The sequence below is a fragment of the Apostichopus japonicus genome, chromosome 18 (assembly GCF_037975245.1).
Source record: "Apostichopus japonicus isolate 1M-3 chromosome 18, ASM3797524v1, whole genome shotgun sequence".
Lineage (NCBI taxonomy): Eukaryota > Metazoa > Echinodermata > Holothuroidea > Aspidochirotida > Stichopodidae > Apostichopus > Apostichopus japonicus.
In genome coordinates this window covers 20,347,767-20,370,578 of record NC_092578.1, presented here as the reverse complement: position 1 = coordinate 20,370,578, position 22,812 = coordinate 20,347,767, and the positions used below count along the sequence as shown (strand labels likewise).

Below are 22,812 nucleotides of genomic sequence, written 5' to 3'. Positions count from 1 at the left end.
AATTCTGGTTAACGATTTTTCGGACTATTACAACTTGATTACGCTGAAGACGTTGATAACACGGGAATCCCATTTTCACTTAAATAGGTCTGCATATTTCTTCTCAAAAAATATTCTTTCCTTTGATTCTTTCAATTCTAAATTTCTCTCTGTACAAGTTCTCGATACGAGACTACAGTGGTCGAGGTAATGAAGGAAGTAACCACTCCAACATATAATCCTGCTGGGAAAGTCAATAAACTGATTAATTCTACGTAAAAAGGAAAATCTTGTACTAACAATTAACAAAAGTTATCAATTTGCTTATTCCATGTTCAAATATTTCGGTTTCAGTTATCGTGTCTCTCCCTATCTCTAATCAATTAATATACGGTAATCACTATGGAATAGTTACGTTTAATGAAATAAAAAATAAAACACAGACATGGTCGTAATAACATATATTAGGATCGTGACTGAAACCTGCATTATGCTGAAAGTCTCTCCCTATCTCTAATAAATTAATATACAGTAATCACTATGGAATAGTTACGTTTAATGAAATAAAAAATAAAACACAGACATGGTCGTAATAACATATATTAGGATCGTGACTGAAACCTGCATTATGCTGAAAGTCGGTTCTGACCAATCTCTTTGGTCGCTGCACAAGCTCAAGGGAGGCAAGTATTTCGAAAAACCACTTACAGTCTTGGAATTGGTGGAATTTAAACACGCCTCTAATATATTAATATTAATTGCCAATCATAAGTCAAGGTGAAAAATGTCTGAATATAATACGCTTACATGTAAGCTCTAAGAAAAAGAATACCTGGAATCTGCATTCTAATTGTTCCACCCACCCGTCCACCCGTTCGTCCTCCGTACGTACATGCGTACATACATATATATATATATATATATATATATATATATATATATATATATATATATATATATATATATATATATATATATATATATATATATATATATATATATATATATATATACATACACACAAACATACATACATACATACATACATTTATTTGTATGAATAAACTTACTACGTTAATTCTCGGAAGCAACTCAAGAATTATTCACATTTAGTGAAATTATTACAATTCTTACATTATATACATTTCTTTTCTGACAGTGCTAATGAAAATATCAGACAATCATTGTTCTTCTCAGCATCATGAATTTCTCGGGGCGCTCAGTAGCTTCTTTAAGCTTATTCCATGGCACCGCCCTGCGCCTCCAGTGCGTCTACGCCCGTCGGAAGGGGCGCATCTGCTGATGTATTTTCTGTGTTGCCCGATGCACCACCGATCGTGAAAGGAAATATTCGCTTCTTTTGGACGTTTAGTAATTGGCGTAGGGCATCACGAAATTGCGGATTGCTCATCGTATATATGAGAGGATTGGCACAAGAGTTAGTAAAAGCAAGAGCGATAAACATACGGTAAAGGTTTCCGCCCAAATACTGCGGTTCTACGTAACCAAGATTAAACACTAGGAAAGCAACTTGATCTGGAGTCCAACAAGTAATAAAAGTAAGAATCACCAAAAACAACATTTGTATCACCTTTTTCCTCGCCTTTAACATGAACGCATTCGCTCGTTGTTTGTTTCCAGGTCCCGCATTTTCCGCGCCTACTATCGGTTTCGCTTGTTGACGTAAGCGATTAATCGTAATTACTTGAGTCGACACCATAATCACAACGGGAATAAAATACTCGAGGAAAAATAGCGTGGTCCCGATTGCCGCTTGGATGAACGGAGTCCGAAAATCGACGACACACCCGGCAGTAGCGGGGTCACGGTAGGTCACGAAGTAGCTGAAGGAGTTGATTATAAACGAAGTTATCCAAACTAGCAAAATGACAACCTTTGGGCGAGATTTCGAAAAGACGTTCCTATATCTGATTGGAAATACAACAGCAAAGTATCTCTCGACGGAAATGACGGTGAGTGTAAATATGGAGGCGACTATTGATATCCACAGGATGACATTAGAATGCACAACTTTGCAGTACAATTGACCAATGATACCATTAGTAGTGGTCTTCGCTGAAGGCAGAGGAATCAGCGTTATGGATGATATCATATCAGCAGAAGCTAAAGCCATAATAAACATATTAGTGGCACTTTTTAAGCGATTCTTTCGGCTATATATGATAATTACGATCACGTTACCAAACAAACCGACTAAAGCAAGCACAAGCTGACAAACCAACCACCACGTCCAAACGACTGGTTCCCACGTGAACTCGTATGGTGTAGCAAATTCAGTTATTTTGCTGGTAGTCATCAACACCGTAACATTAGAATTATCCATTTTGCACAACTTTCCTTTCTATCGTACAATCATCAAGTATATTTCGTTTCTTTTTCAAAACATATTTTTTGGTTGTCATTTAATTTTATCATATTATCACTCTACACTATACTTTTTAAACCAACAGAAGAACGGAGAAAGGGTAGAGAGAGTGGAGAGCAGACGCAATTTTGTATATACGAAGAGAATTATTATCGTGAATATGCTACAAGAAAACGAATCTAGTCTTCATTTAAGAGAACTGCAAACAGACTTCTCTTGTTCTGTACACTCAGTCAGTTAGAATATGTCAACTTGCTAGACTTAAACCATGCATCTCGAGAACCAGAAGTTTCCATTTATCGACAAGAGTTTGATGATTAACGTCAAAGTATTTTAATATTTAAATATTACTAGTTATCAATAAGTATTGATCATAATTCCTTTGTTCGTAAAAACATAGTTTGATACTAAGCAAAATACAAATTTCATTACTATTTCCGTCTTTTGATACAAATCAAACAAATGGGTACGTGATAGTTTAAGTTTCAATCGGTTTACAGAGAATCGTCCATTTGTGCAATTTCACTGAAACGCCCATTTCAATAATTACATTTAGAATCGCCGAATTGTATTCTCTGGTGCTTATATAGCAAATAATCTTGACCGAGATTTGTCCTTCATCGATTCCTTTCTTCGGTAGACTGAACGGTCAGTCGTTCTAATTGTTTACATTGCTTCAGGTGCATTTGTTATTCCGTGTACGTCTGATAAACCCAACTAAATCAGGTATCATTCTTACACGTATCTTGTTCAATAGTACAGCACAACTAGAAGCTGTGGACGTAGTATTCCAATAATCGGGTCAGCTGTCCTCTAAAGGGTGTAAGTAGCTATAAGGAGACCGCATCCAACGACGTGGAAGAATCCTGCAGTCATACACAACACTCCAAATCTGCAAACAAATAGACGGAAGGAAAAATTGATTATCTTTGGGTCTTTATTCAGTTAAATGAAAACGCGATTTGATTTAAAAAGGAAACACGTTCGCTATTATAAATTACATAACACACAAGTGATTGATTACTTTAGTGGGAGTACTAACGTTACTTGTGGATGACCAACATAAAGCTGTGGAGCAACGAACTGTAGCCTATTTTTCAGTATGCTTGCGTATCATATCTTGATGTTAGTGAATTAAAATCATAAACAACGGTCATGACCATACGAAGTCATATAATTATTAAGTAACTATTACTAGTGGCTTTTCTTTAGCTACAACTCTGAGTTGAAGATATCGGGATGGAAATACCTGTGTAAGGCTTAGATTTGGCATGATAAAGATTAGAATGGCAAAATATCATTTGTTTTGGTTCAAAAATATTTATAACCATGTTATTAAAAAAATGTTATCACTTAATTATAATAATCGTTTGTCAAATGCATCCAATGAGAAAGAAAACAGGTACAGTCTAAAGAGATTTCAGATTAAATTCAATTTCTTGTATTCTTTTTTCCGATAATCACTATGAGGAAACAGGAGATAACTTAAAGTTTTGCAACCTCCCGGCGATTTGTCCGTTGGAACTCCACTACAGTTCTCTCTTCGTTTGCCCCGGCACCCAGCCAACAGCATTATATTAATTTGAGACAGCTCTGAAAACCATTTATCAAACTTAACATGTCCTTAACAACCTTGTAACTGTGGTCGAAATGCACAAGTCAAAAATCCATGAGACCATGAAACACAGGGCTGCAGTCGTGCCCAACAGGTCAGAGTCCGTATCCAATTCCGAGTCCAGCCAATCGAGCCCAAGGACAATCCGAGTGCCAAGTCTAAGGTGGAATCAGAGATAAGTCTAGTGCTCCCATGTCCAAGTCCGATTCCAGAATATGAACTACCGGTATGCATTCTATCGCCATTTCATATACCACATCTCTCACCTCCCCCTCTATCCCTGTTATGTTATACACTTTACGTACGTTATCATGATAACGTACGTAAAGTGTATAACATAACAGGGATCTGTCATGAACACGCGCAGAGAAGTAATATCGACTCATTGATAATTTCAGCAGTTGATATGGAGTCAAATTGATAATTTAGATTAGTTCCACTGTCGTGTGTTCAAAGTAGTATAACCATATACTCACATTTTGTATTGCTTAACGCGATTAATGATATGAAACCGATTGTTTGCTACACAAGAATGGTTTCAGCACTGCATATATAATATGATGCATATTTCAAAACGAAAGTATGATTCTTACCATTTTAACCTTTACTGAAAGCTAGAATTGTAACCGTAGTGGAGTTGGAGCTCCAACATTTTGTATGTTGGTGTGTTTTTCGAGGGAGTGGTATGTTTGTTGGAATGAAGGGAGTGTGACGGAGAAAAAGGCAGTGGTAAACGATGTACCATTGGTCATACACAATAATGGTTAAATCAGAGATATGTAATAGAGTGACTAGAACAGGTTGGTTAAACAATACGAACATAACACGGCAATCAGCGAAGAAAATATGGCAGGGTATACTACTGGTAGATATAGAACTTGATGAACTGTGGTACCTTCCAGTAGTCAGAGGGTAGACGATATATATTTAAGTAGTCTGTGGGTAGACGGTACATTCAACGGGCACCTTCCAGTAGTCTGTTGGTAGACGATATATTTAACGTACTGATTCGAGTATTATAAATGATCGTTATAGCGTGACAAGGTCTCTGCGATTAATAGGCTTTTTACATATCTTGTTCCTACAACAACGATTCATTGTGTAAGATCAACAACTGTGCAGATCATGCAAGATCACTGCTCACAAGTCTTTGCTTAAAACTACGACTAAAGGACCCGAGCGAAACTAACGTCATATGAACAAGAATGGTAGGGCTTATTTGATCTCAATCATCTCTCGGAATGATTAGATTATCTTCAGGATTAGAATTAAATACTTCTTGGAATTATTTTAGGCTCACATGTTATAGTGATTTAGGTTAGTGTTAGGGTGATTTTAACCTTTGCCCTTCAGTTGTCCCAAACTGGTTGGAAACAACCATAAATAGGTCAATTAGCCCCAAACTCAAGAAATTTTAAGAAATATAAAAAAATCGCTGCGATATAGTTGTCTACCGGTTACTCAATTCGTTTATCATTTGGAAGTGCACTGTTTAAAATATCATGTATTTTTAGGCATTGTGTGAACATTTTCGAGGTTTGTATGTTCCTTCCCCCTTCTTGATAAGTAGCCGATAGTTATAATCTTTAGATATTTCTACTAAACACATCATAGAGCCACGGCAAACGTACTTATAATAATTTGAATTATATGATGTGAACGTTAGATTGCGAGAATATAATTAGCTTACTTAGGTTGCATTCTCTTCGATAGTCCAGATTCAGTAAACAACAGATATATTCGTATTTTAAAGTAGGTTAATGCAATACGAGCGCGGAAGATCGGAAAGAATCATATGATAACAATAACAACGTTAAAAACTGCTGAATGACTATAGAGTTGGTTGTCATAGTAATATATTGATGTAGTTATGATGCGTTCTTTGACGCATTTGGTAATAAATTGGATGTTTTGATGCCTTCGATATTGCTTTACTTAAAGAAGACATATGTTGTACAGCCAAATTTTAATGTTCAGTAAAGTGGTCTGTATGATACTTGATATGATTTAATGAATGTTCATAACGTTATTCTTACTAAAACAGTTGACTATTTTTACGTGATATATTTTAACTTATGAGAGAAAGTTGCCAACATCACAAAATCGATTTTTTAACCATCTGAACGTAAATAATCGATGCATTTATTATATTCGACCCAGAAACGTTAGATAAAGAATCTATTGTGTTGATGAGTTGATTTTAATCATATACGACCAAAAACTTAGCAATTGTCCACAACTTTGAATTTCTTGTTCCTATTTTAAATGATAAGATTAGTGGTGATAAATAATATTCTTACCAGCAATATAAAAGGCTAGTCGTAAAGTGTCAAGTGAAATGTTTCAAACGAGATATGAGGATAAAAGGGAAGGAATGAAAGGAGACTCATACCGGAAAATACCAGTTATTTGCAGTGACGATGAAGTACTTTATGTGTTATGAATACAATTATGTTCATATATATATATATGTTCATATATATATATATGTTCATATACAGGGGCGGATCCAGGGGGGGGCCCGGGGGGCCCGGGCCCCCCCTTTTTGAAAATCCTGATTTTTTTTTTTTTTTTTTTTTTTTTACCCCGTTCGAGGGAAAGTGCCCCATGCGTGATCAGTGGCGTAGCTACGGGGGGCCTGAAATTGCAGACATGAGATCCATATTTTCAGGCTAGGTACATGCTGCTTAGAATACTCGGGAAGTGCCGTTTCCGGCCATCTGGGGGGTTTGTAAAGCCAAAAATTTTCTTGTACGCTCCGCACCAACCGATGATGGCGCTCCGCTTAGATAGTCTTACGTTCAGGCGCGGCTGGACCAGTCAGACAGCCCCCCCCCCCTGTCACAAATCCTGCATCCGCCCCTGATATGTCATTGAATATTCCACAAACAACTTTTTATGTCCACGAAACTGTCGAAACATGATTTTCACTACTGGTAGAGATATAAAATATTGGGAATTCTGAATTTCCTGCAAACATGCGGCTGTGCCTGTTCAATACTCACTACTGTATCGCCTTAAAAAATGATGAGTGGAAATAGTTTCTCCAGGACCGTATCGTATCGTGGGTATCGAGTGCGTCTGATATACGAACGTACGTAGTACGTACGTCTATGATGATATGCACTGTACTGTACTGATAAAAACATAGGTGAATTTCACTCCATGGGAGTGATCACTGAGCACATTCCGGTATAAGAGTGAATTTCCACTCCATTGGAGTAAATCTTAACTCCTAAAGAGTTATATTCACTCATATTAGGAGTGAGGGTTAACTCCAATAGAGTTAAATTTTACTCTTAATTTGAAGTGCGCCGAGTGATCACTCCAATGGAATGAAATCCACTCATTTGTTTTTAGAGTGTTGCTAGGTATATGAAGAAGAAATTTACATACCAATACATGTTATCGGTCATCGATTGGCACAAAAAGCCAGATTCTGATGACAGCTGCCTCAAGAAACCCAATAAATGGCCTAATAAGCACCGAGCCATCAATGTGGACCATTACCGAAACATCGATGCGTGTTAGTCTTCCACCCCCTTCCTCTAATGCTATTTAAGTCCACATGTGGGCATATCCTGCAAATCTACCGGTAGCCCACAGGGGTTTGAGTTGGGAGAAAGGCCTTGACAGCTTGAAACGACAAATGATGCCAACTTCCCTCAAGTTAAAAGTCTGGCTGAGTTGGCAAGGCCAGTCAGCATGAAAGTGAAAAAACTTTTTTTGCATTTCTGTCACCAAAGTTGCACATCTTTTTGGTTGCTATTTTGCCTCACAGGTGCCATCTCCTGCGATCAGGGGGGTGCTGAAATCTCAAATTTTCTCTGTACGCTCCGCGCCAACCAAGGTGGCGCTCCGCTTAGATAGTAAACTCCGCCCCCCCCCCACAAGAAAGAACAGCCCCCCATGGCCCCCCACTCAAAAAATACTAGCTACGCCACTGTGCGTGTAATAAATTTGCAAAAAGAGTACACCATCATTCTGATAAAGTGAAGGTGAGAGGGGCACTCTGACTGCATCAATAGTCTCCATCTGGAAGGGGGCATCCAAGATGAAATGGCCTGGAGTAGCCTGGTAAAAAGTAGTTTGCATCACCACCTATACTCCCCAAAGACGTAAATCCCAGCTCATTGCTCGAAATTGCAAATATATGCCCGGCAAACCATGAATACATGATTTATTGGAAATAAATTTTACTCCAAACTTTCACGAAAAGTAGCACCAGATTGCACCGAGGACCTCCATATTTTGTGAAATTTTCCCAAAGGGGAGGGGGGCACCCACTCTCCTTAGACCCCTTCCCCAGGACGACGATTAGGCATTTCCCATCTGGGCCCCCCCTTCGGCGAAATCCTGGATCCGCCACTGCATATATATATATGTTCATATATATATATGTTTATATATATATATATATCACCAACGAGATTATGGTAAACGAGAATCAGGGGGAGGAGCGACCAATGGACTGAAGAAGATTGTCTATGGATACTTTTGTTATGCTCTCATATTTCCCATGCACTGATCTCGCAGTCGCGTCGTCAGACTTTTCAATTTGTGTGTGTGGGAGGGGGGGGGGGCACCATTCGGGGCCGAAGGCGCCCCACGCGAGGCGCGATTATTACGCGTGGGTCCAAGGGAGCAACCCGGGGCCAAAGGGCGAAGCTCCCGGAAGCTCCTGGGTTTTAGAGTATTTGTGATGTATAAACTTATCATTCTAGAGTAATTACATATACTATATAAAGTCTAGAAACAAATGGGGAGAAAACTTCAAACCAATTCTTCCATTGATGAGAAAACTACATCAATCATAATAACATTGATCATCGATGTTATGGCATATACTACAACAGTATTTCAATGCAACCCTAGATAGATGGATTGATGAATGAATGAATGAATGAATGAATGAATGAATGAATGAATGAATGAATGAATGAATGAATGAATGAATGAATGAATGAATGAATGAATGAATGAATGAATGGATGGATGGACAGCATGTAACGGCTGGTCATTGTTTGTAATCCAAATTTATATCAAACTCAGCGTTATGGTGATGGTTTCATCCACTAAACACTTATCCATTCTACCGAATCTATCCACATCAAGCCACCTAGCCAAAATTGATCCATCCACCAAATAGTAATTTGTTTCACAAATTCGTCCAACACTTGCCTCGCAAGTTTCTAGCAAATTAAATTGATTTCATTATTTACGTCTACAACTAACGTTTTCACACATAATTTCATATTGTATTGGCTATAACACGATAGTCATGCATCTGTTATTGATTGTTGTGTCAATTGCATGGGTCAAATTTATATAATTGATATGTTCACCTTCAGTGTAACATACGGTCGATGTAGAACAATCTGCTGTAGAATGTTACCTCAAGTATTTACTTGTTATCAAACAAGAAAATCAATTCAGATAAAAGCTGACTCAATAATCTTACAAGAAAGCATTAAGTGGTTGCGTGAGAGGAAATGCTTGAGACGATTGGCAATTCTTCTGAAAGATTCGTGTAAAATTATGACATACGAAAACGTCTCTCAAGATGCATTTGACATGTTTTATTTGATATTGTGAGTGCAGAGAAACTCAGCGAGTTTGCCAAGATTATGTTTATATATTTATATATATGGTCTATATATATATATATATTGACCATATGGTCTATATATAGACCATATATATATACAGACCATATGTATATATACAGACCATATGTATATGGTCTGTATATATATATATTGACCATATGGTCTATATATAGACCATATGGTCTATATATAGACCATATATATACAGACCATATGTATATGGTCTGTATATATATATATTGACCATATGGTCTATATATAGACCATATGTATATTTACAGACCATATGTATATGGGAGATTCCATGGTAACTCGCATTACACTTTTTGCTGTATTTTTTTATAATCCAAGTGCTGTGGCTTGAATATGGGTTAGTGTAACTCCTCAATTTTCTGTGGTTTTATATCCAACATTCATAGCTACAATATGAAATTATCAAGAATTATAATTCTGTTCGCCTTAATGTATGGTGCGCTTCCAAATATCGGTTACTCGCATTTCGGGAAAAGGACACCTGAAAAATTGACACCGGTACAAAATGGCACCGTGCTCAAACAAAGAATGATTTCTTCAATTGCATACATGTACAAGATATCTACCCTACTGATGTTTATATATCAGCATTAGAAAATATGAAACAACTTCAGATGTGGTATGGAGGGGGGAAAAGTCTGGTAACTCGCATTACACTTTTTCCAGTCATCGATTTTGCTCTTTATTCATCAAATTCTTTGAAAGAGATATACTCCAAAGCCATTGTTGAAACACTTGGAAACTCTAAGAAACTGTAAAACTCTTTCCAAAACTTTTAACAACATTTTAACAACAATTTGCAAAACATCATGACAATTATATCAATAATAATCGAAGCTGATTGAACCAGAAAATCAACTGAAGAATTGTTGACTATCAAGATTGCAATGTACACTATTGAATTATCAATCCAAATTTCCAATCAAGCTAATCCAAGCAAACTGGTAGCTCTCATCTTCCATTTTAATGTCCTTCCATTTTAATGTCTCAAAACATCTACTGAAAGTTAAACAGGTTCACAGCTTATAGTGAATTAAAAGAAAAGTTTCTTTGGCATTTTAATTAGTGCATTGGTCCTTTGAAAATTTGTATTTAGGGTTCTTAGAAAAAGCATGAAACTAATAAAACAATCCTTGTTCCTAATTCTGTCAGTATAATAACATTATCAACAATAACACAATAGATGTATCATCATGCGGTATGAGGGCATGCTGGTAGGCCATTCTAGATAACCTTGAATGGATGGTGTTTTGTATCAAATTAGAATTTTGATGCAAACTTGAATTGGCCACGACTAATAGCAATCAAAGGCGTTCCCAACTTCTTTATCATCTGGCTTCGTCGATAGAAAGTTTTGTCATCCCTGGCCCCTGGGGTTCGGTCATTTCCAGTTATCGATCGTTCCCGTGAAATCCGGTGGCCTGCCTTATTTTGTGTAATTTGGGGATTTGATATGCTTTGGAGTAAAGGTTGATTTTCACATTGTAGTGATAAGACACTTTGCACATCATGATATTTGGGAAACCCACATTTGAATTGGTAAACCACACCAATCTATTCCAACTGACCATGCCTCTGCAATCTTGCCCCCTCCCGCCCCCAGCGGCCCCAATCCCCCCTATGCAAACTCCCCGTCCGCCCCATCCCCTCTGCCCACCCCACTAATTCTGAGGTGCCCACACCCTTGGCAGCATCAGTTTTCATATCAAGACTAATTTCCATCAAGATATTAGACACATTTTAATGGTCATGATTTACAATATTTGCCCATCCTTGAACATACTAGATTACTATGTGATAGGCTACAGACTAATATAGCCTAAGCTCTCACAATTTGTCATAAATATTGTACTAAGCAATTAATATCCCATGAAAATGCTAATGTTAAAATGGAGAAAGAATATGCTAACTTTACTCATTTGATGATGTCACAGTTGAATGCAACTTGGAAGGTCCGTGATTCCACAAAGGTCAGATGATAAAATGATGTCTGTTGAAACTGTCCTAAGGGTCACATGTAATGTAATGAAGGTTGCAGTGCATTCTGGGTAAAGGAAGTACCTACTGTGCACACCTTAGTGGGTGGGTGGCCCATAGTGAGTAGATGAACCCTATTGATTTTGGTGCTCATAAAGTATATAGTGCGCTGTATTGTTTTGTTGATCAGTAGTATACTGCAAGTGAGATTGGAATAATATATGGTAACTCGCATTACAGCGGTAACTCGCATTACTGGTAACTCGCATTATAGTTTTAAATGGCTCTTTATATCTATATACTAGGTACATTTCTAATTCTTTCAACTATTTTTATACTCTTTACTTTGACTAGAAGCATAATATGAAATGGCAGGAAATAATCTGCTCCAGTGAAAAAAAAAAGTTAAAAATTTGGTCTCTCGGTAACTCGCATTACGCTCTCAAATCAGCTCTGTGTCGTTACAGCCATATATGCCTACAAACCAAAAATGTTTAGGGGAATTGTGATTAATATTTCAATATATCACTAATGGCACTACCAATACATATATAACAAATTTATTTTTATTTCAAATAATAATTAATTTAATTTCAAATATGGAAATCTGAGACTTTGAAATATCCATACTACTTCCTCAAATATTCCCTCAAAAATCAACATTAGTCAGGTATTCACAATTTTTGGTAGAAGAACATGGTATAGTTGGAAAAAAAGTACATAACCCAGACCCTAAATGTGTTTATAGTATATTAGAAGACAAAAATGGCTGCAGAAATGATTTTGAAAATTTGGGGTCATGTCCCTGTTTTCACGGAATCGCCCAAATATATATAAATATATATATATAGACCACATGTATATATTTACCATATGTATATATTGACATATGTATATATAGACCGTAAGTTTATATTGACCATATGTCTATATAGACCGTATGAATATAGACCATATGTATATATAGACCATATGTATATAAATATATATATAAAGACCATATGTATATAAATATATATAGACCATATGTTTATACTGTTGCAACAACAGTATCAAACATACACGAGCAGGAGCCATTTCGCTTTGCAAGTTTCTTTACAAGCAATAAGTTATTTAAAAATTGACAAATAAGTTATTTACATATGGAGTGCTAGCTCAGTGGTTAACGTTCGAGTCACTCCAAGATTAATGTATTTCGTCCAGTTACAGAGTTGTTGACAATTGACAATTCATAATCATGGACGTTAAATATGAATGTAAGAGACTGACTTCGGTCAGCCTGCTGCTTTGATAAACCAATGAGGCTTCTTGCAGGAGGATCTAAAATACATACAAATACATACAAATGTTGCTGAGTTTGTTCGCGTCTCTAATTTTAATGAAATAGATGGCAACTGTTTGCGTCTCCAACAAAACCTCTCCCTCTATAACTATTTTGACTTTTCATGTGCAACTTGAAAGTTGCAAGTTTGGTAGAAATGTTTTTAAGTTTCATTCATCATTTCTTTACGTTTAAGCTGCTTAAAGGTATACACCTAAAGCTTGTCTTACGTTTTTTGTATACTATTCATACTTACTATGTTAAAAGACGATGGTTGAAATATAAGGTTTTCAGGTCAAATGCATCGCTGTTGATTGATCGCCAAGCCACGCTACTTTCATGTAACCATGCACCATAAACTAAATGATATGCAGTGCATCCAAAAAAAAATACTCAAGTACATCGTGTTGTGACTAATTTTTTCACGATTATGATACTGCCATATCAGTTTAACAATTTGGTAAAATTACAATACAAAATGCTTACATAACTTGAAACAATATCAACTAAAAATGCTGAAACACGGTATAAATACAATTGTGCTACGATAATACTGAATTAAACCGCAATACTACTACACTAGTACGCCTAGCTATACAATATCATTTTCATATATTCATTTTTCATTATTAGTTCTTTTTTAAGTTTCATCTTTGATGTCTTTTGAAAATTGGCTCATGAGGCCTAAACACAATACGCAGTAAGGATAATATTTTTACAGCTTTGTCAATAAAAGGGCTTCAACCGCATTCTTTAAAAGTATTTTTCAATTATTTGTACCAAGTGCTAACAAGAAAATGATAATTGGACCAGAAAGAATAAGAAAATCAATTGCTTCATCGAAGCGCAACATATGCGACATTTGCAGCTGCAACAGAAATATGAAATAGAATTTCAAAAATTTCACGTTCTAGCTCTATACATGAATTGGGAATTTCAATTGGTATTAGAATAATGGTCATCATGGTGGGTTATTTTATGTCATTCTCGCAAACCTAGTTTCAAGATAAACAAAGAGCGAGAACGGCTGGGTGTGGTTTGGCGTGGGCAGGGTTATCTATCAATATATCTATTTATCTATCTTCTTTTCTTGTAAGCACACTGGTAATCTATATTACCTTCTTCACGTCCCCTTTTTTCTAATAAAAACTTGAAAAGGCTTATACAATAAGTAAATGAATTTAAACTATCTGCACAGTCCTTAACGTTTCTTGATGAAGTTACCATAACATTAAAATATACTTACGGTTATTTGCAACTGTTTCAGCCATCAAAAGAGCACAGGGCGTGATTAGAGTGAGAAACATGGATAGAAAGAGCGCGAAAGAGAAATGCCAACATTGTGATCTCAACGAGAATCAGTGTTCTTCTAACCGAGGAAATCCGTTTCTGTTGATCGACGAAGGACAATCAACACGCATGCGCGTGATGTGCTGCAGGAAGTAAATCTAGTTCACAGCTTCAAAAGGACTGCTCGTAGACGTAAGATGTGTAAAAGTAAGTTGGCCTGACGTTTCGATCCTAGCAGGATCTTCTTCAGAGGGTAAATGACAAACAGTAAACAGAAGAGACAAAAACACGCAGAGAATACAGACAGGTCAATGAGTACGGTGAACACAAAGAGATAAAATGTAAGGGAATATTAGTAGAAAAGGGATGGAGAGAAGACAGAAAGAAAGCAACAGGGGAAGAGGAGAGGTAGGAGATAAACAGTGGAGGGGGGGGGGGGGGGGTAGGGAATATACTGAGGAAGGACAAGGACAGAAATGTGTGGGAAAAGTGGAATAGAGCTGTGAGAAGAGGAGTGATGGGGGGGGGGGCGGCAAGGGTAGATGGAGGGGGACAGAAGAATAGTTATTCATGTCCTTCCTGAATGTTGAGCCCCTGAGTTTGAATGGTGCGAAGGCGTTGCACCCACAGCCTCTCTCTGCTGATTAGTACTAGGTCAGGGCGGCTACCTAAGGATTCAATCCCCTGTAGGGACATGTCGTTAATGGTATCGTTGGGGAGGTTTAAGTGTTCTCCAACTGGGGTCTCGGTCTTCATGGTGTTGACTGTGGATCTGTGACCATAGAATCGCTTCTTGAGGGTGGTTTTGGTTTCGCCAATATATTGGATGCCGCAAGCTCTACAAGAGATCAGATAGATGACATTAGTGGTTGTGCAAGTGATGTGACCCTTAGTCTTGTGTGTGAGTTGCATGCTGTGGCTGGTGATGGAATTAGATTCAACAATGTGGTGGCTGCAGACGATGAATCTCGAAGTACGATCACATTTGAAAGTACCATGCTGAATGGGTGTAGGGTTAGAAGTTAGAGGTGGAACAGCAGCACGCACAAGAAGGTCTCGTAGGTAGGTGGACGTCTGTAGGCGATGGTGGGTTTTTCAGGGACGGCTCGTTGGAGTCTGTCTGAAGTAAGGAGACTGTTGTGGTTGTTTAGAGGTGTTTTGCTGAAGAGGAGGAAGATTTGGATGGAAAGTAGCAACCAGGGGGAGCTTGTTGTCGCAATCTCGTCCCTTTTTGTCCTTCACTGCCAATTGAGATGATCTGGATAGGGAGTGGACTCTCTGAATGGCTTCAATTACCCTTCTGACACTATGGCCCTGGCAGTAAGGTGTTTTCCCAAAGCATCTGTATGGCGAATGAAATAGGAATTGTTAGAGCAAATGCGACGAAGATAAAGTGCTTGACTGTAGGGAATTCAAGACTTGCAGTGATGGGGAAGGCAGCTTGAAGAATGGAGATACTGGTGTGTGTCTGTGGGCTTGGTGTATAAGTCTGTAGAGAGAGAGAACCGTGTTCCTTGCGAACAGTCACATCGAGAAAGTTAACCTGTTGGTGAGAATGATCAGAGGTAAATTTGATGGTGCTGTGGAAACAATTGATGTGATTGATGAAGGTTAGCAGGCTATCCTCATCACTGGTCCAAACGAAGAAGATGTCATCTATGTAGCGCCACCAGATAAGGGGACGGCAGGGAGCTGTACTGATCATGCGTTCTTCAAAGCTAGACATAAACAGGCATGCAAAGGAAGGAGCCATCCTGGTCCCCATGGCAGTCCCGTGTCTTTGAAGGTAATGCTTGTCCATGAACGTAAAGTTGTTTTTGGTGAGTACCTGCTGCATGAGAACTTTGATGTCAGAGGTGGGTGGACAAGGGTGGACCTTCTTGGATAGGACTGCACACGTGGCTGTGATACCTTCAGCATGAGGGATGTTAGGGTAAAGAGAAGTGACGTCGAAGTACCGATGATGGCTGTACTGGGGAATTGGTTCTTGATATCTTCAAGTTTCGTGAGGACGTAAGATGAATAACAAACTATTTCACATCCAGTGCAATGAATTCAATGACCTGATGATCTGATGATGTGGACATAATTCCTTGATGTAAATCGATCATTAGTCTATCATGCTAACATTAACGGCTATCAAAAAAAGAACGCTTATGTTCCCTTTCTTACCAGAATAAATAAGCTACAAATCCGATTTCATACAATCGAGTTAGATACGTGTTGTCTATCAGCTATAACAGGCTCCCACGTGACCTCTCCGACATAAATTTCACCTTAATAGACCGAATGCCTTCGGATCTAAGCCAAACTCGCCGACATAAAATTCACTCTAGTTCATTGAAGCCATAACAACAAAACGAAAGGCTTATTAATTGGATGGCTCATCTCAATTTTAACCACCAATGAGCCCTCAACAAAAGAATATAACTCAATACCTTTAAATGTATAAGAGCTATTTAAAACTTCACATGTCTGTAGGTAGCCGTCTATCCACTAAACATTAGTTTACAGTGACCTGGTATTACTTTTAAGTATCATGGTAATAAGTACCTGGTATTACTTAAGCTCACATATCTGTAGGTAGCCGTCTACCCATTAAACATTAGTTTACAGTGACCTGGTATTACTTTTAAGTATCATGGTAATAAGTACCTGGTATTACTTAAGCTTGTATACTTCAGCAGAATTCTTCTCTAGCCTTTTTAACTTAATTTACTTTTATGCGACTTTACTGAACCCTTATGTTCTTTTATTTGTTTTCATTATCTTGGTTATAGGTTTAAACATTCTTAGGTTGCTTTTTTTACAAGTAAAACGAAAATGAAGGCTGCAAATGTCATTCGAAAAACGTTTCCTGTCTTGAAAATGAGAAATACCGACCATGACAAAGAACGTAAAGAATGAAGCATTACTAAAAGCATCATCAAGTTTATGTCAGACAATATTAAAAGACGTTTGTCTAGGGCGTCTAGGACAAGCAATGAAACGGAAACATGTCAGGACTTCTCTTTCTCTGTATTTGTCGCGGAAATGAAATTACTGCGTGATTAAACCATCTCCATGGAACCAGAAATCTAAATAATCCATTAAATAAGACCTTGTTGATGTACAGATAGGGATACGTGTTGCAAAACAAACAATTGAACAACTATGATGATTACATGAAATTAACAATGGCTGTTAATTTACATTTCTCTTAAAACTGCAAAGGGTGTATTTCTCTCATCATTTGAAAGATGTACACTCAATCATTTCTTACAAGGTTGTGTGAATTTATTGAATTGCGTTGATCTCAACAATAGAGGTTTAAAACAGATTTGTTGTGATTAAATATGATAAGTGATGGCACTGCGTTAAAGCTCCACTGGCTAAAATTACAATTAAAGAATACCTAATCACCAGTTGCCTCGAAATAATGCAAAATTTACAACAATAAGTCAGGTGAATCCGATAGTTTTGTTCTTTGTGACCAATTAAATCTTAAAATATAGGTCTATATAGTCAAATAGTTCTTTGCTTGTCTATTTTGCATGGGTTTTGCCTTGTAAACAAGCTCCAATCTTGTTAGTGAACTGCAAGACTGGTCACTAAACATTGCAATTTTGATCCCATTACATAGACTTAATACATCTCCACTGGCTCCCTATGAAACAAAGCAATGACTATAGATTAATCATATTAATGAAATCAGTATTGACCGAAGACGAGGTAGGTCATAAAGCTCTCCTTCACTTTCTCTTGGGGAACCTTGCACTGATTTTATTTTCTTTGGGGCAGAATTTTTCCGTTTATGCTCCAAATTTGGAAGTCTGAAAACTGCCAGAAAATATCAAGAGCAGTCGATATAAAACATTCAAGAAGCTCTTGAAACCTATACCTCCTTCAGCAGGCATATATATTATTAATTTATGTTTTAGGGCCCGTCATAGAGCATTTCTATGACTTTTGTCTCGGGTTAGTATTGCTTATTGATTTATTGACTGCCTGCCAATCTCTGAATGCGGTGTATGTGTTTTGGTTGCTCGTCTGTCTTCTTGTTCGCTATGTATTTGTATTTTAGTGCAGGCGACTTTGCCGTTAAGAAATCAAAGTCTAACGAAGACGCGTATATCGATATATATCATATATTTATTCGAGACATTTGCTTCTGTTTACAAATTGGAACTTATTACCTGAAGAGTGTTATATATTCAAGAACGTATACTGTACCTTTAAGTATATTTGTGCCAAACTAATTACGTAATAGAAAGTTCAACATACTATGCTAATTAATACTTATTCCGTTGTATTGATACTCTGGCCTGATAGTAAGTACAGTTACACTATGGCTCTCGACCAACAAAAAATTGCATGTGTATGTATGTATGTATGTATGTATAGTGATCTTCCCGCAAGCAGGAACTCGCGAAAGAAGCCATGGAGGCTTATAGACTCGCAAGCTGACCGTAGCCAATCTCTCGGCACACATCCATTTAACGTCCATGTCGGGAGGTTGTTATTGAACAACACCCTTGCCAGACGACACACATTGCTGTCGGCGGGGAATCGAACCGGGGATCTCATGACTGGGAGACGCCGGCGTTAACCACTAGGCTATACACTCCGCCGTATTCATTTGTTTATACCCACGCCGTGGAACCTCGCGGTGATTTGAACGATATCCTTTTCCAAGATAGAAAAAAAAGAGTAGCCTCCATTACACCAAAATACCTTCCTCCCTCTCTATACTCTCCCATACAACTTCAACTTGTGCAGAAATACCTGCATGGGTTGCACGCACTAAAAAGCAACTATACCTACAACAAGTTAGTGCAGTGTTGCAAATTAAAGTACATTTCGCTGCAGATATCTCCATAATTATTGTAAAAGAGCAGTGCATTCAGTTACCCTTGTAAAAGTACTGTTGTCGCACAAGTTTGAAACACGTTCAGAGTTATTAAGAATTATAGAGGTCACTATTTAAGGAGAACTTTTGAAAACCTCTCGCTAGAATTAATTTCCATTTTATTTGCGACAATCAGGTGTCAGAGTGGCCGTGAAGAGGTCTTTATTGATAGTTTCACATCTTTCATTGCTGTTCACTGATACGTATATGCTTTTATTTCTTATCGTCAGTTTCTTATCATCAAGCCATATTTCACTGTCCGCCAACTCGCAGATAATCGTATTAAAGGAGTATTCACTGAAAATAATGTACATATAAAAACTAGCGTTCTTGAATTGCTTATGATATTATGAATATCGATGTACACTGTCAGAGTGTACAATAACAACTCAACGTTCCCTTTTCTACTATTAATAGTAAATAGAACTCCCTGTCGTCTATCACATAACCCATTCTTCGCGTGCACCAAATTATTCATGAATGCAATAGTGGCTAAACTTAGATTTTCTACGGTTCAAACAAAGGATATCGTGATCAGTTTTAGTAAAGCACTGTGTTATGGTGTAAAACAGCAACGACACCTTCAGGGTGGGTGGGGGGGGGGGCAATGATTGATAGCCCTGCTAATAACAATGTGTCTCTATGAATCAGGAGTACGTAAATGGAAATCTGTAACGAAGTAACTCTTCAACAACTTAAACGATTCGGCTTTCCCGACATATATGTGTGACAACATGTAAGCGGTAGTTAAGATGTCAGTTTCAAATAGGATACTGTCATCAGTGGCGTAGGAAGGTACTTTTGAGTGGGGGGGGGGGGGCTGAAGACTGATGGCCGGCCTGGGGGAGGGGTCTAAGGGGAGGGGTGTCCCCCTCCCCTTTGGATTTTTTTTTGCATTTCCAGGTGGCCTCAGATGCAATTTGGTGCAATATAGCACACTTCAACACCCACTCCATTTTGTGAACTTAATTTTGTATTTTCACCAGGCCTTAGATGCAATTTGGTGCTCCAAATGAAATTTTTTTCTCATTTGGAAATGAAAAAGGGGTTTTCTTACTTGCGAACCGGGGGGCGGAATGATACTTCCGCCCCTCCACATTTTTCACTGGGGGGGCTGGCGCCCCCCAGCCCCCCCGGTTCCTACGCCCTTGACTGTCATTAAAGACCAGCGCCTTCCAATCGAATGATCAGTCACATTAATAATGTCCATATCATACAGAGATATACCGTACTGCTATGACACCCATTGCCTCTCATTCGAACAACATAGATCATCACACTTGAAAGGAGTAGGACGATTTGCCTTCGAAGTGAAGATATTACATAGTAGTCAAAGAACCACATTTTGGATGGTATTTGTAACACTTCATACTTTATTACTTGTTTTGTTGGTATTGAGCTAAAGGTACACACAATGTATTTAATACTTATACAGACATGTCAATACTTGTACAGTTGAATGTTACCGTCCCCTGGAGGGGAGAGAGCAGGCAGACAAATATTTCATATACTTTGAGAAATGGCGTTGCTGTTTTCTCCACCAGCAGCGTGCCCAGCCCCCGCAGTAACCAAACTGACAGATTGGAATCTGCTAACTACTGACATCCTGGATCGATGCGAACGCAGTCGTATAAACGATAATACCGCAACTTGGAAAATGACAAGTTTTTTTTTTTGTAGGGGGCATAATTCATACCTGTCACACGAATACTTGTGCAGTGTCACTAGTGACAACTATACCTCAGTCTTCCTGGAGTGTGATTCACAACTGAATAAAATCATAATCAGTCTTGTAAGATACAAACTTACGTCACTTTAAATGATTGTCAGGGGGCAAAATGACTTATTTTCCATGATTACCACACAACGAAACGATGGAATCCAGTAAGATTGACGATTCGTCCAAAGCTGGCAAAGCCATTATATTATCAGTACCGAGGATTTTAATGCTTTTATACGATTACGGGAGAAGTATTATAAATGTTTCATGATTAGCTTATGGAAGGTTTATTGGTTAGTCATGTTTGCGATAAAGTATCGAATAACTTCGTCATATAGCTCTTAGTGTATTAAATAGTTTGTTTACTTCATATCAGCGGATCAAAAACTTGCAGCTACTCTCCGTTACATAGAGAGAGAGATTGGATAAACTACGGTATTATTGGCTTGGCTACTGGCAAAGATATATGCGTGTGAAGTTATATAGATGAATTGTGTACAGTAGGTCTACAGCCTTTCAGTGAATATTCAATCATTAGTGACTCAATTGTAAGAGTTTCGCGAAACTAGCTTATAGGCCTATCACAATTATATATGACTCAATGGTATTCATCCCGAAGTATTCTTAATCCCGGAAACGGTCCTATGTATAAATTATATTACAAACAAGTTTAAAGAAGTTGATATACCCTTCTGTATGTAAACAGAGGCTTCTAGGGATAGCCAACTGATTTCATGTGGCCGGGGTATGAATATCCCCAGATTGTTCTTACTGTCCCTATGTAATATCCTTGTCTCTTTTAAAGGCCCGAGGAATTTAAATCCGTTCATAGAGACAACTTGAACATAACCTGTGATAGTTTACAACAACAAACGTATAGTTCATTCATGCGTCAGAGATAAAGGCAAATTACATCATTAAATCATCTCACAGCAGGTTATTCACATGAAACGCATCAGGTCGTACTAAGTGATGAATAATAGGACTTCCATGCAGTTACCTTTCAATTGGTCAGGAAAGAAAGTATCGATATCATGTGCCCGGATTTCCTGAAAGAAAAGATGGTTACGTATGCTAAGCATATAAGGCATTGATCTTGAAATCGGGAGATCACATATGAATATTAATCTTAACGGTGAGGGTCTACATCAGCAAATAAAAGTCTAAAATTCACGATGTGTCACCCTTCATACTATGGGCGCCATGGTGATAGAACTGCCACCACGTGAGGACTATTACGCACCAAAATGTCAACAAATAAATTAAAGGTGACTTTACTGAGGCGAGTCTTCGCATGTTATGGTATGGTTAAAGTAAACAGAGACACTTCATCTTCAAAGTGTCTGGAATGGCTCCTGGGGGCTGACATTAATATTGTTTATTCATTGTTTAATAAATTCTAATCACTCTATAAAAACATATCCTTGCATGCTCGTATACAGAGCATTCTTAAATAACATTCAATATGTTATGGGTATGATTAGCGGTGCCCTACCCAAAATTTTGTTGTTTGTTTTGGCGTTCAATAGCGCGTATGGTGGGCGGAGCCTCAGCGATTGATTAACATGTGCCTTAACTCGTTACAACTAAACTAAAACTGGTTTTTCCTCTCTCCGTCTCACAGAGATCCTGGTCTTAACAAATTGGCGACCCTGCCAGGACTGAAGTAACCACTAGATTAGACCATGATGGAGACGGACCAAAGCACCTCAGCCGATGATGCCGCTGAAACGGATATGAGGGAAACAGTAAAGATGTATGAGCGGAAGCTCAAGGACTTGGAAGCAGAGTTTGAAAGATGTCTAGGGGAACTAAAAGTGACCACGTCAACCTCTGAGAAGGAAAGTCACCCTCCCACAGATCATGCTCTGCCATACAAGAAAGAGTTCAAGATACAAGGACAGATCGGGGACCCTGGGCAACGTGACAAGCTAGCATTCATGTCTCTGGTCCACCAGATTGACAGTGGACTTAAAAGTGGGTATCCTGAGAAA

General features: G+C 38.0%; 1 protein-coding gene across 2 annotated transcripts; it reads right to left on the bottom strand.

Annotated features, from left to right (window-relative positions):
• Window positions 1-952: 952 nt before the first annotated feature.
• On the bottom strand, window positions 953-21,868 carry LOC139958971 (beta-2 adrenergic receptor-like). 2 transcript variants are annotated; one of them, XM_071956434.1, is made up of 2 exons: window positions 21,819-21,868; window positions 953-3,257 (listed from the first exon to the last, which is right to left on the bottom strand). In XM_071956434.1, the coding sequence occupies exon 2, from the start codon at window positions 2,321-2,323 to the stop codon at window positions 1,217-1,219; it is 1,107 nt and encodes a 368-aa protein (XP_071812535.1). In that variant the 5' UTR covers window positions 2,324-3,257; window positions 21,819-21,868; the 3' UTR covers window positions 953-1,216. The 2 variants fall into 2 exon arrangements, with proteins under 2 accessions (XP_071812535.1, XP_071812533.1); XM_071956432.1 differs by lacking the exon at window positions 21,819-21,868 and adding an exon at window positions 14,167-14,305.
• Between the last annotated feature and the right edge of the window lie 944 nt (window positions 21,869-22,812).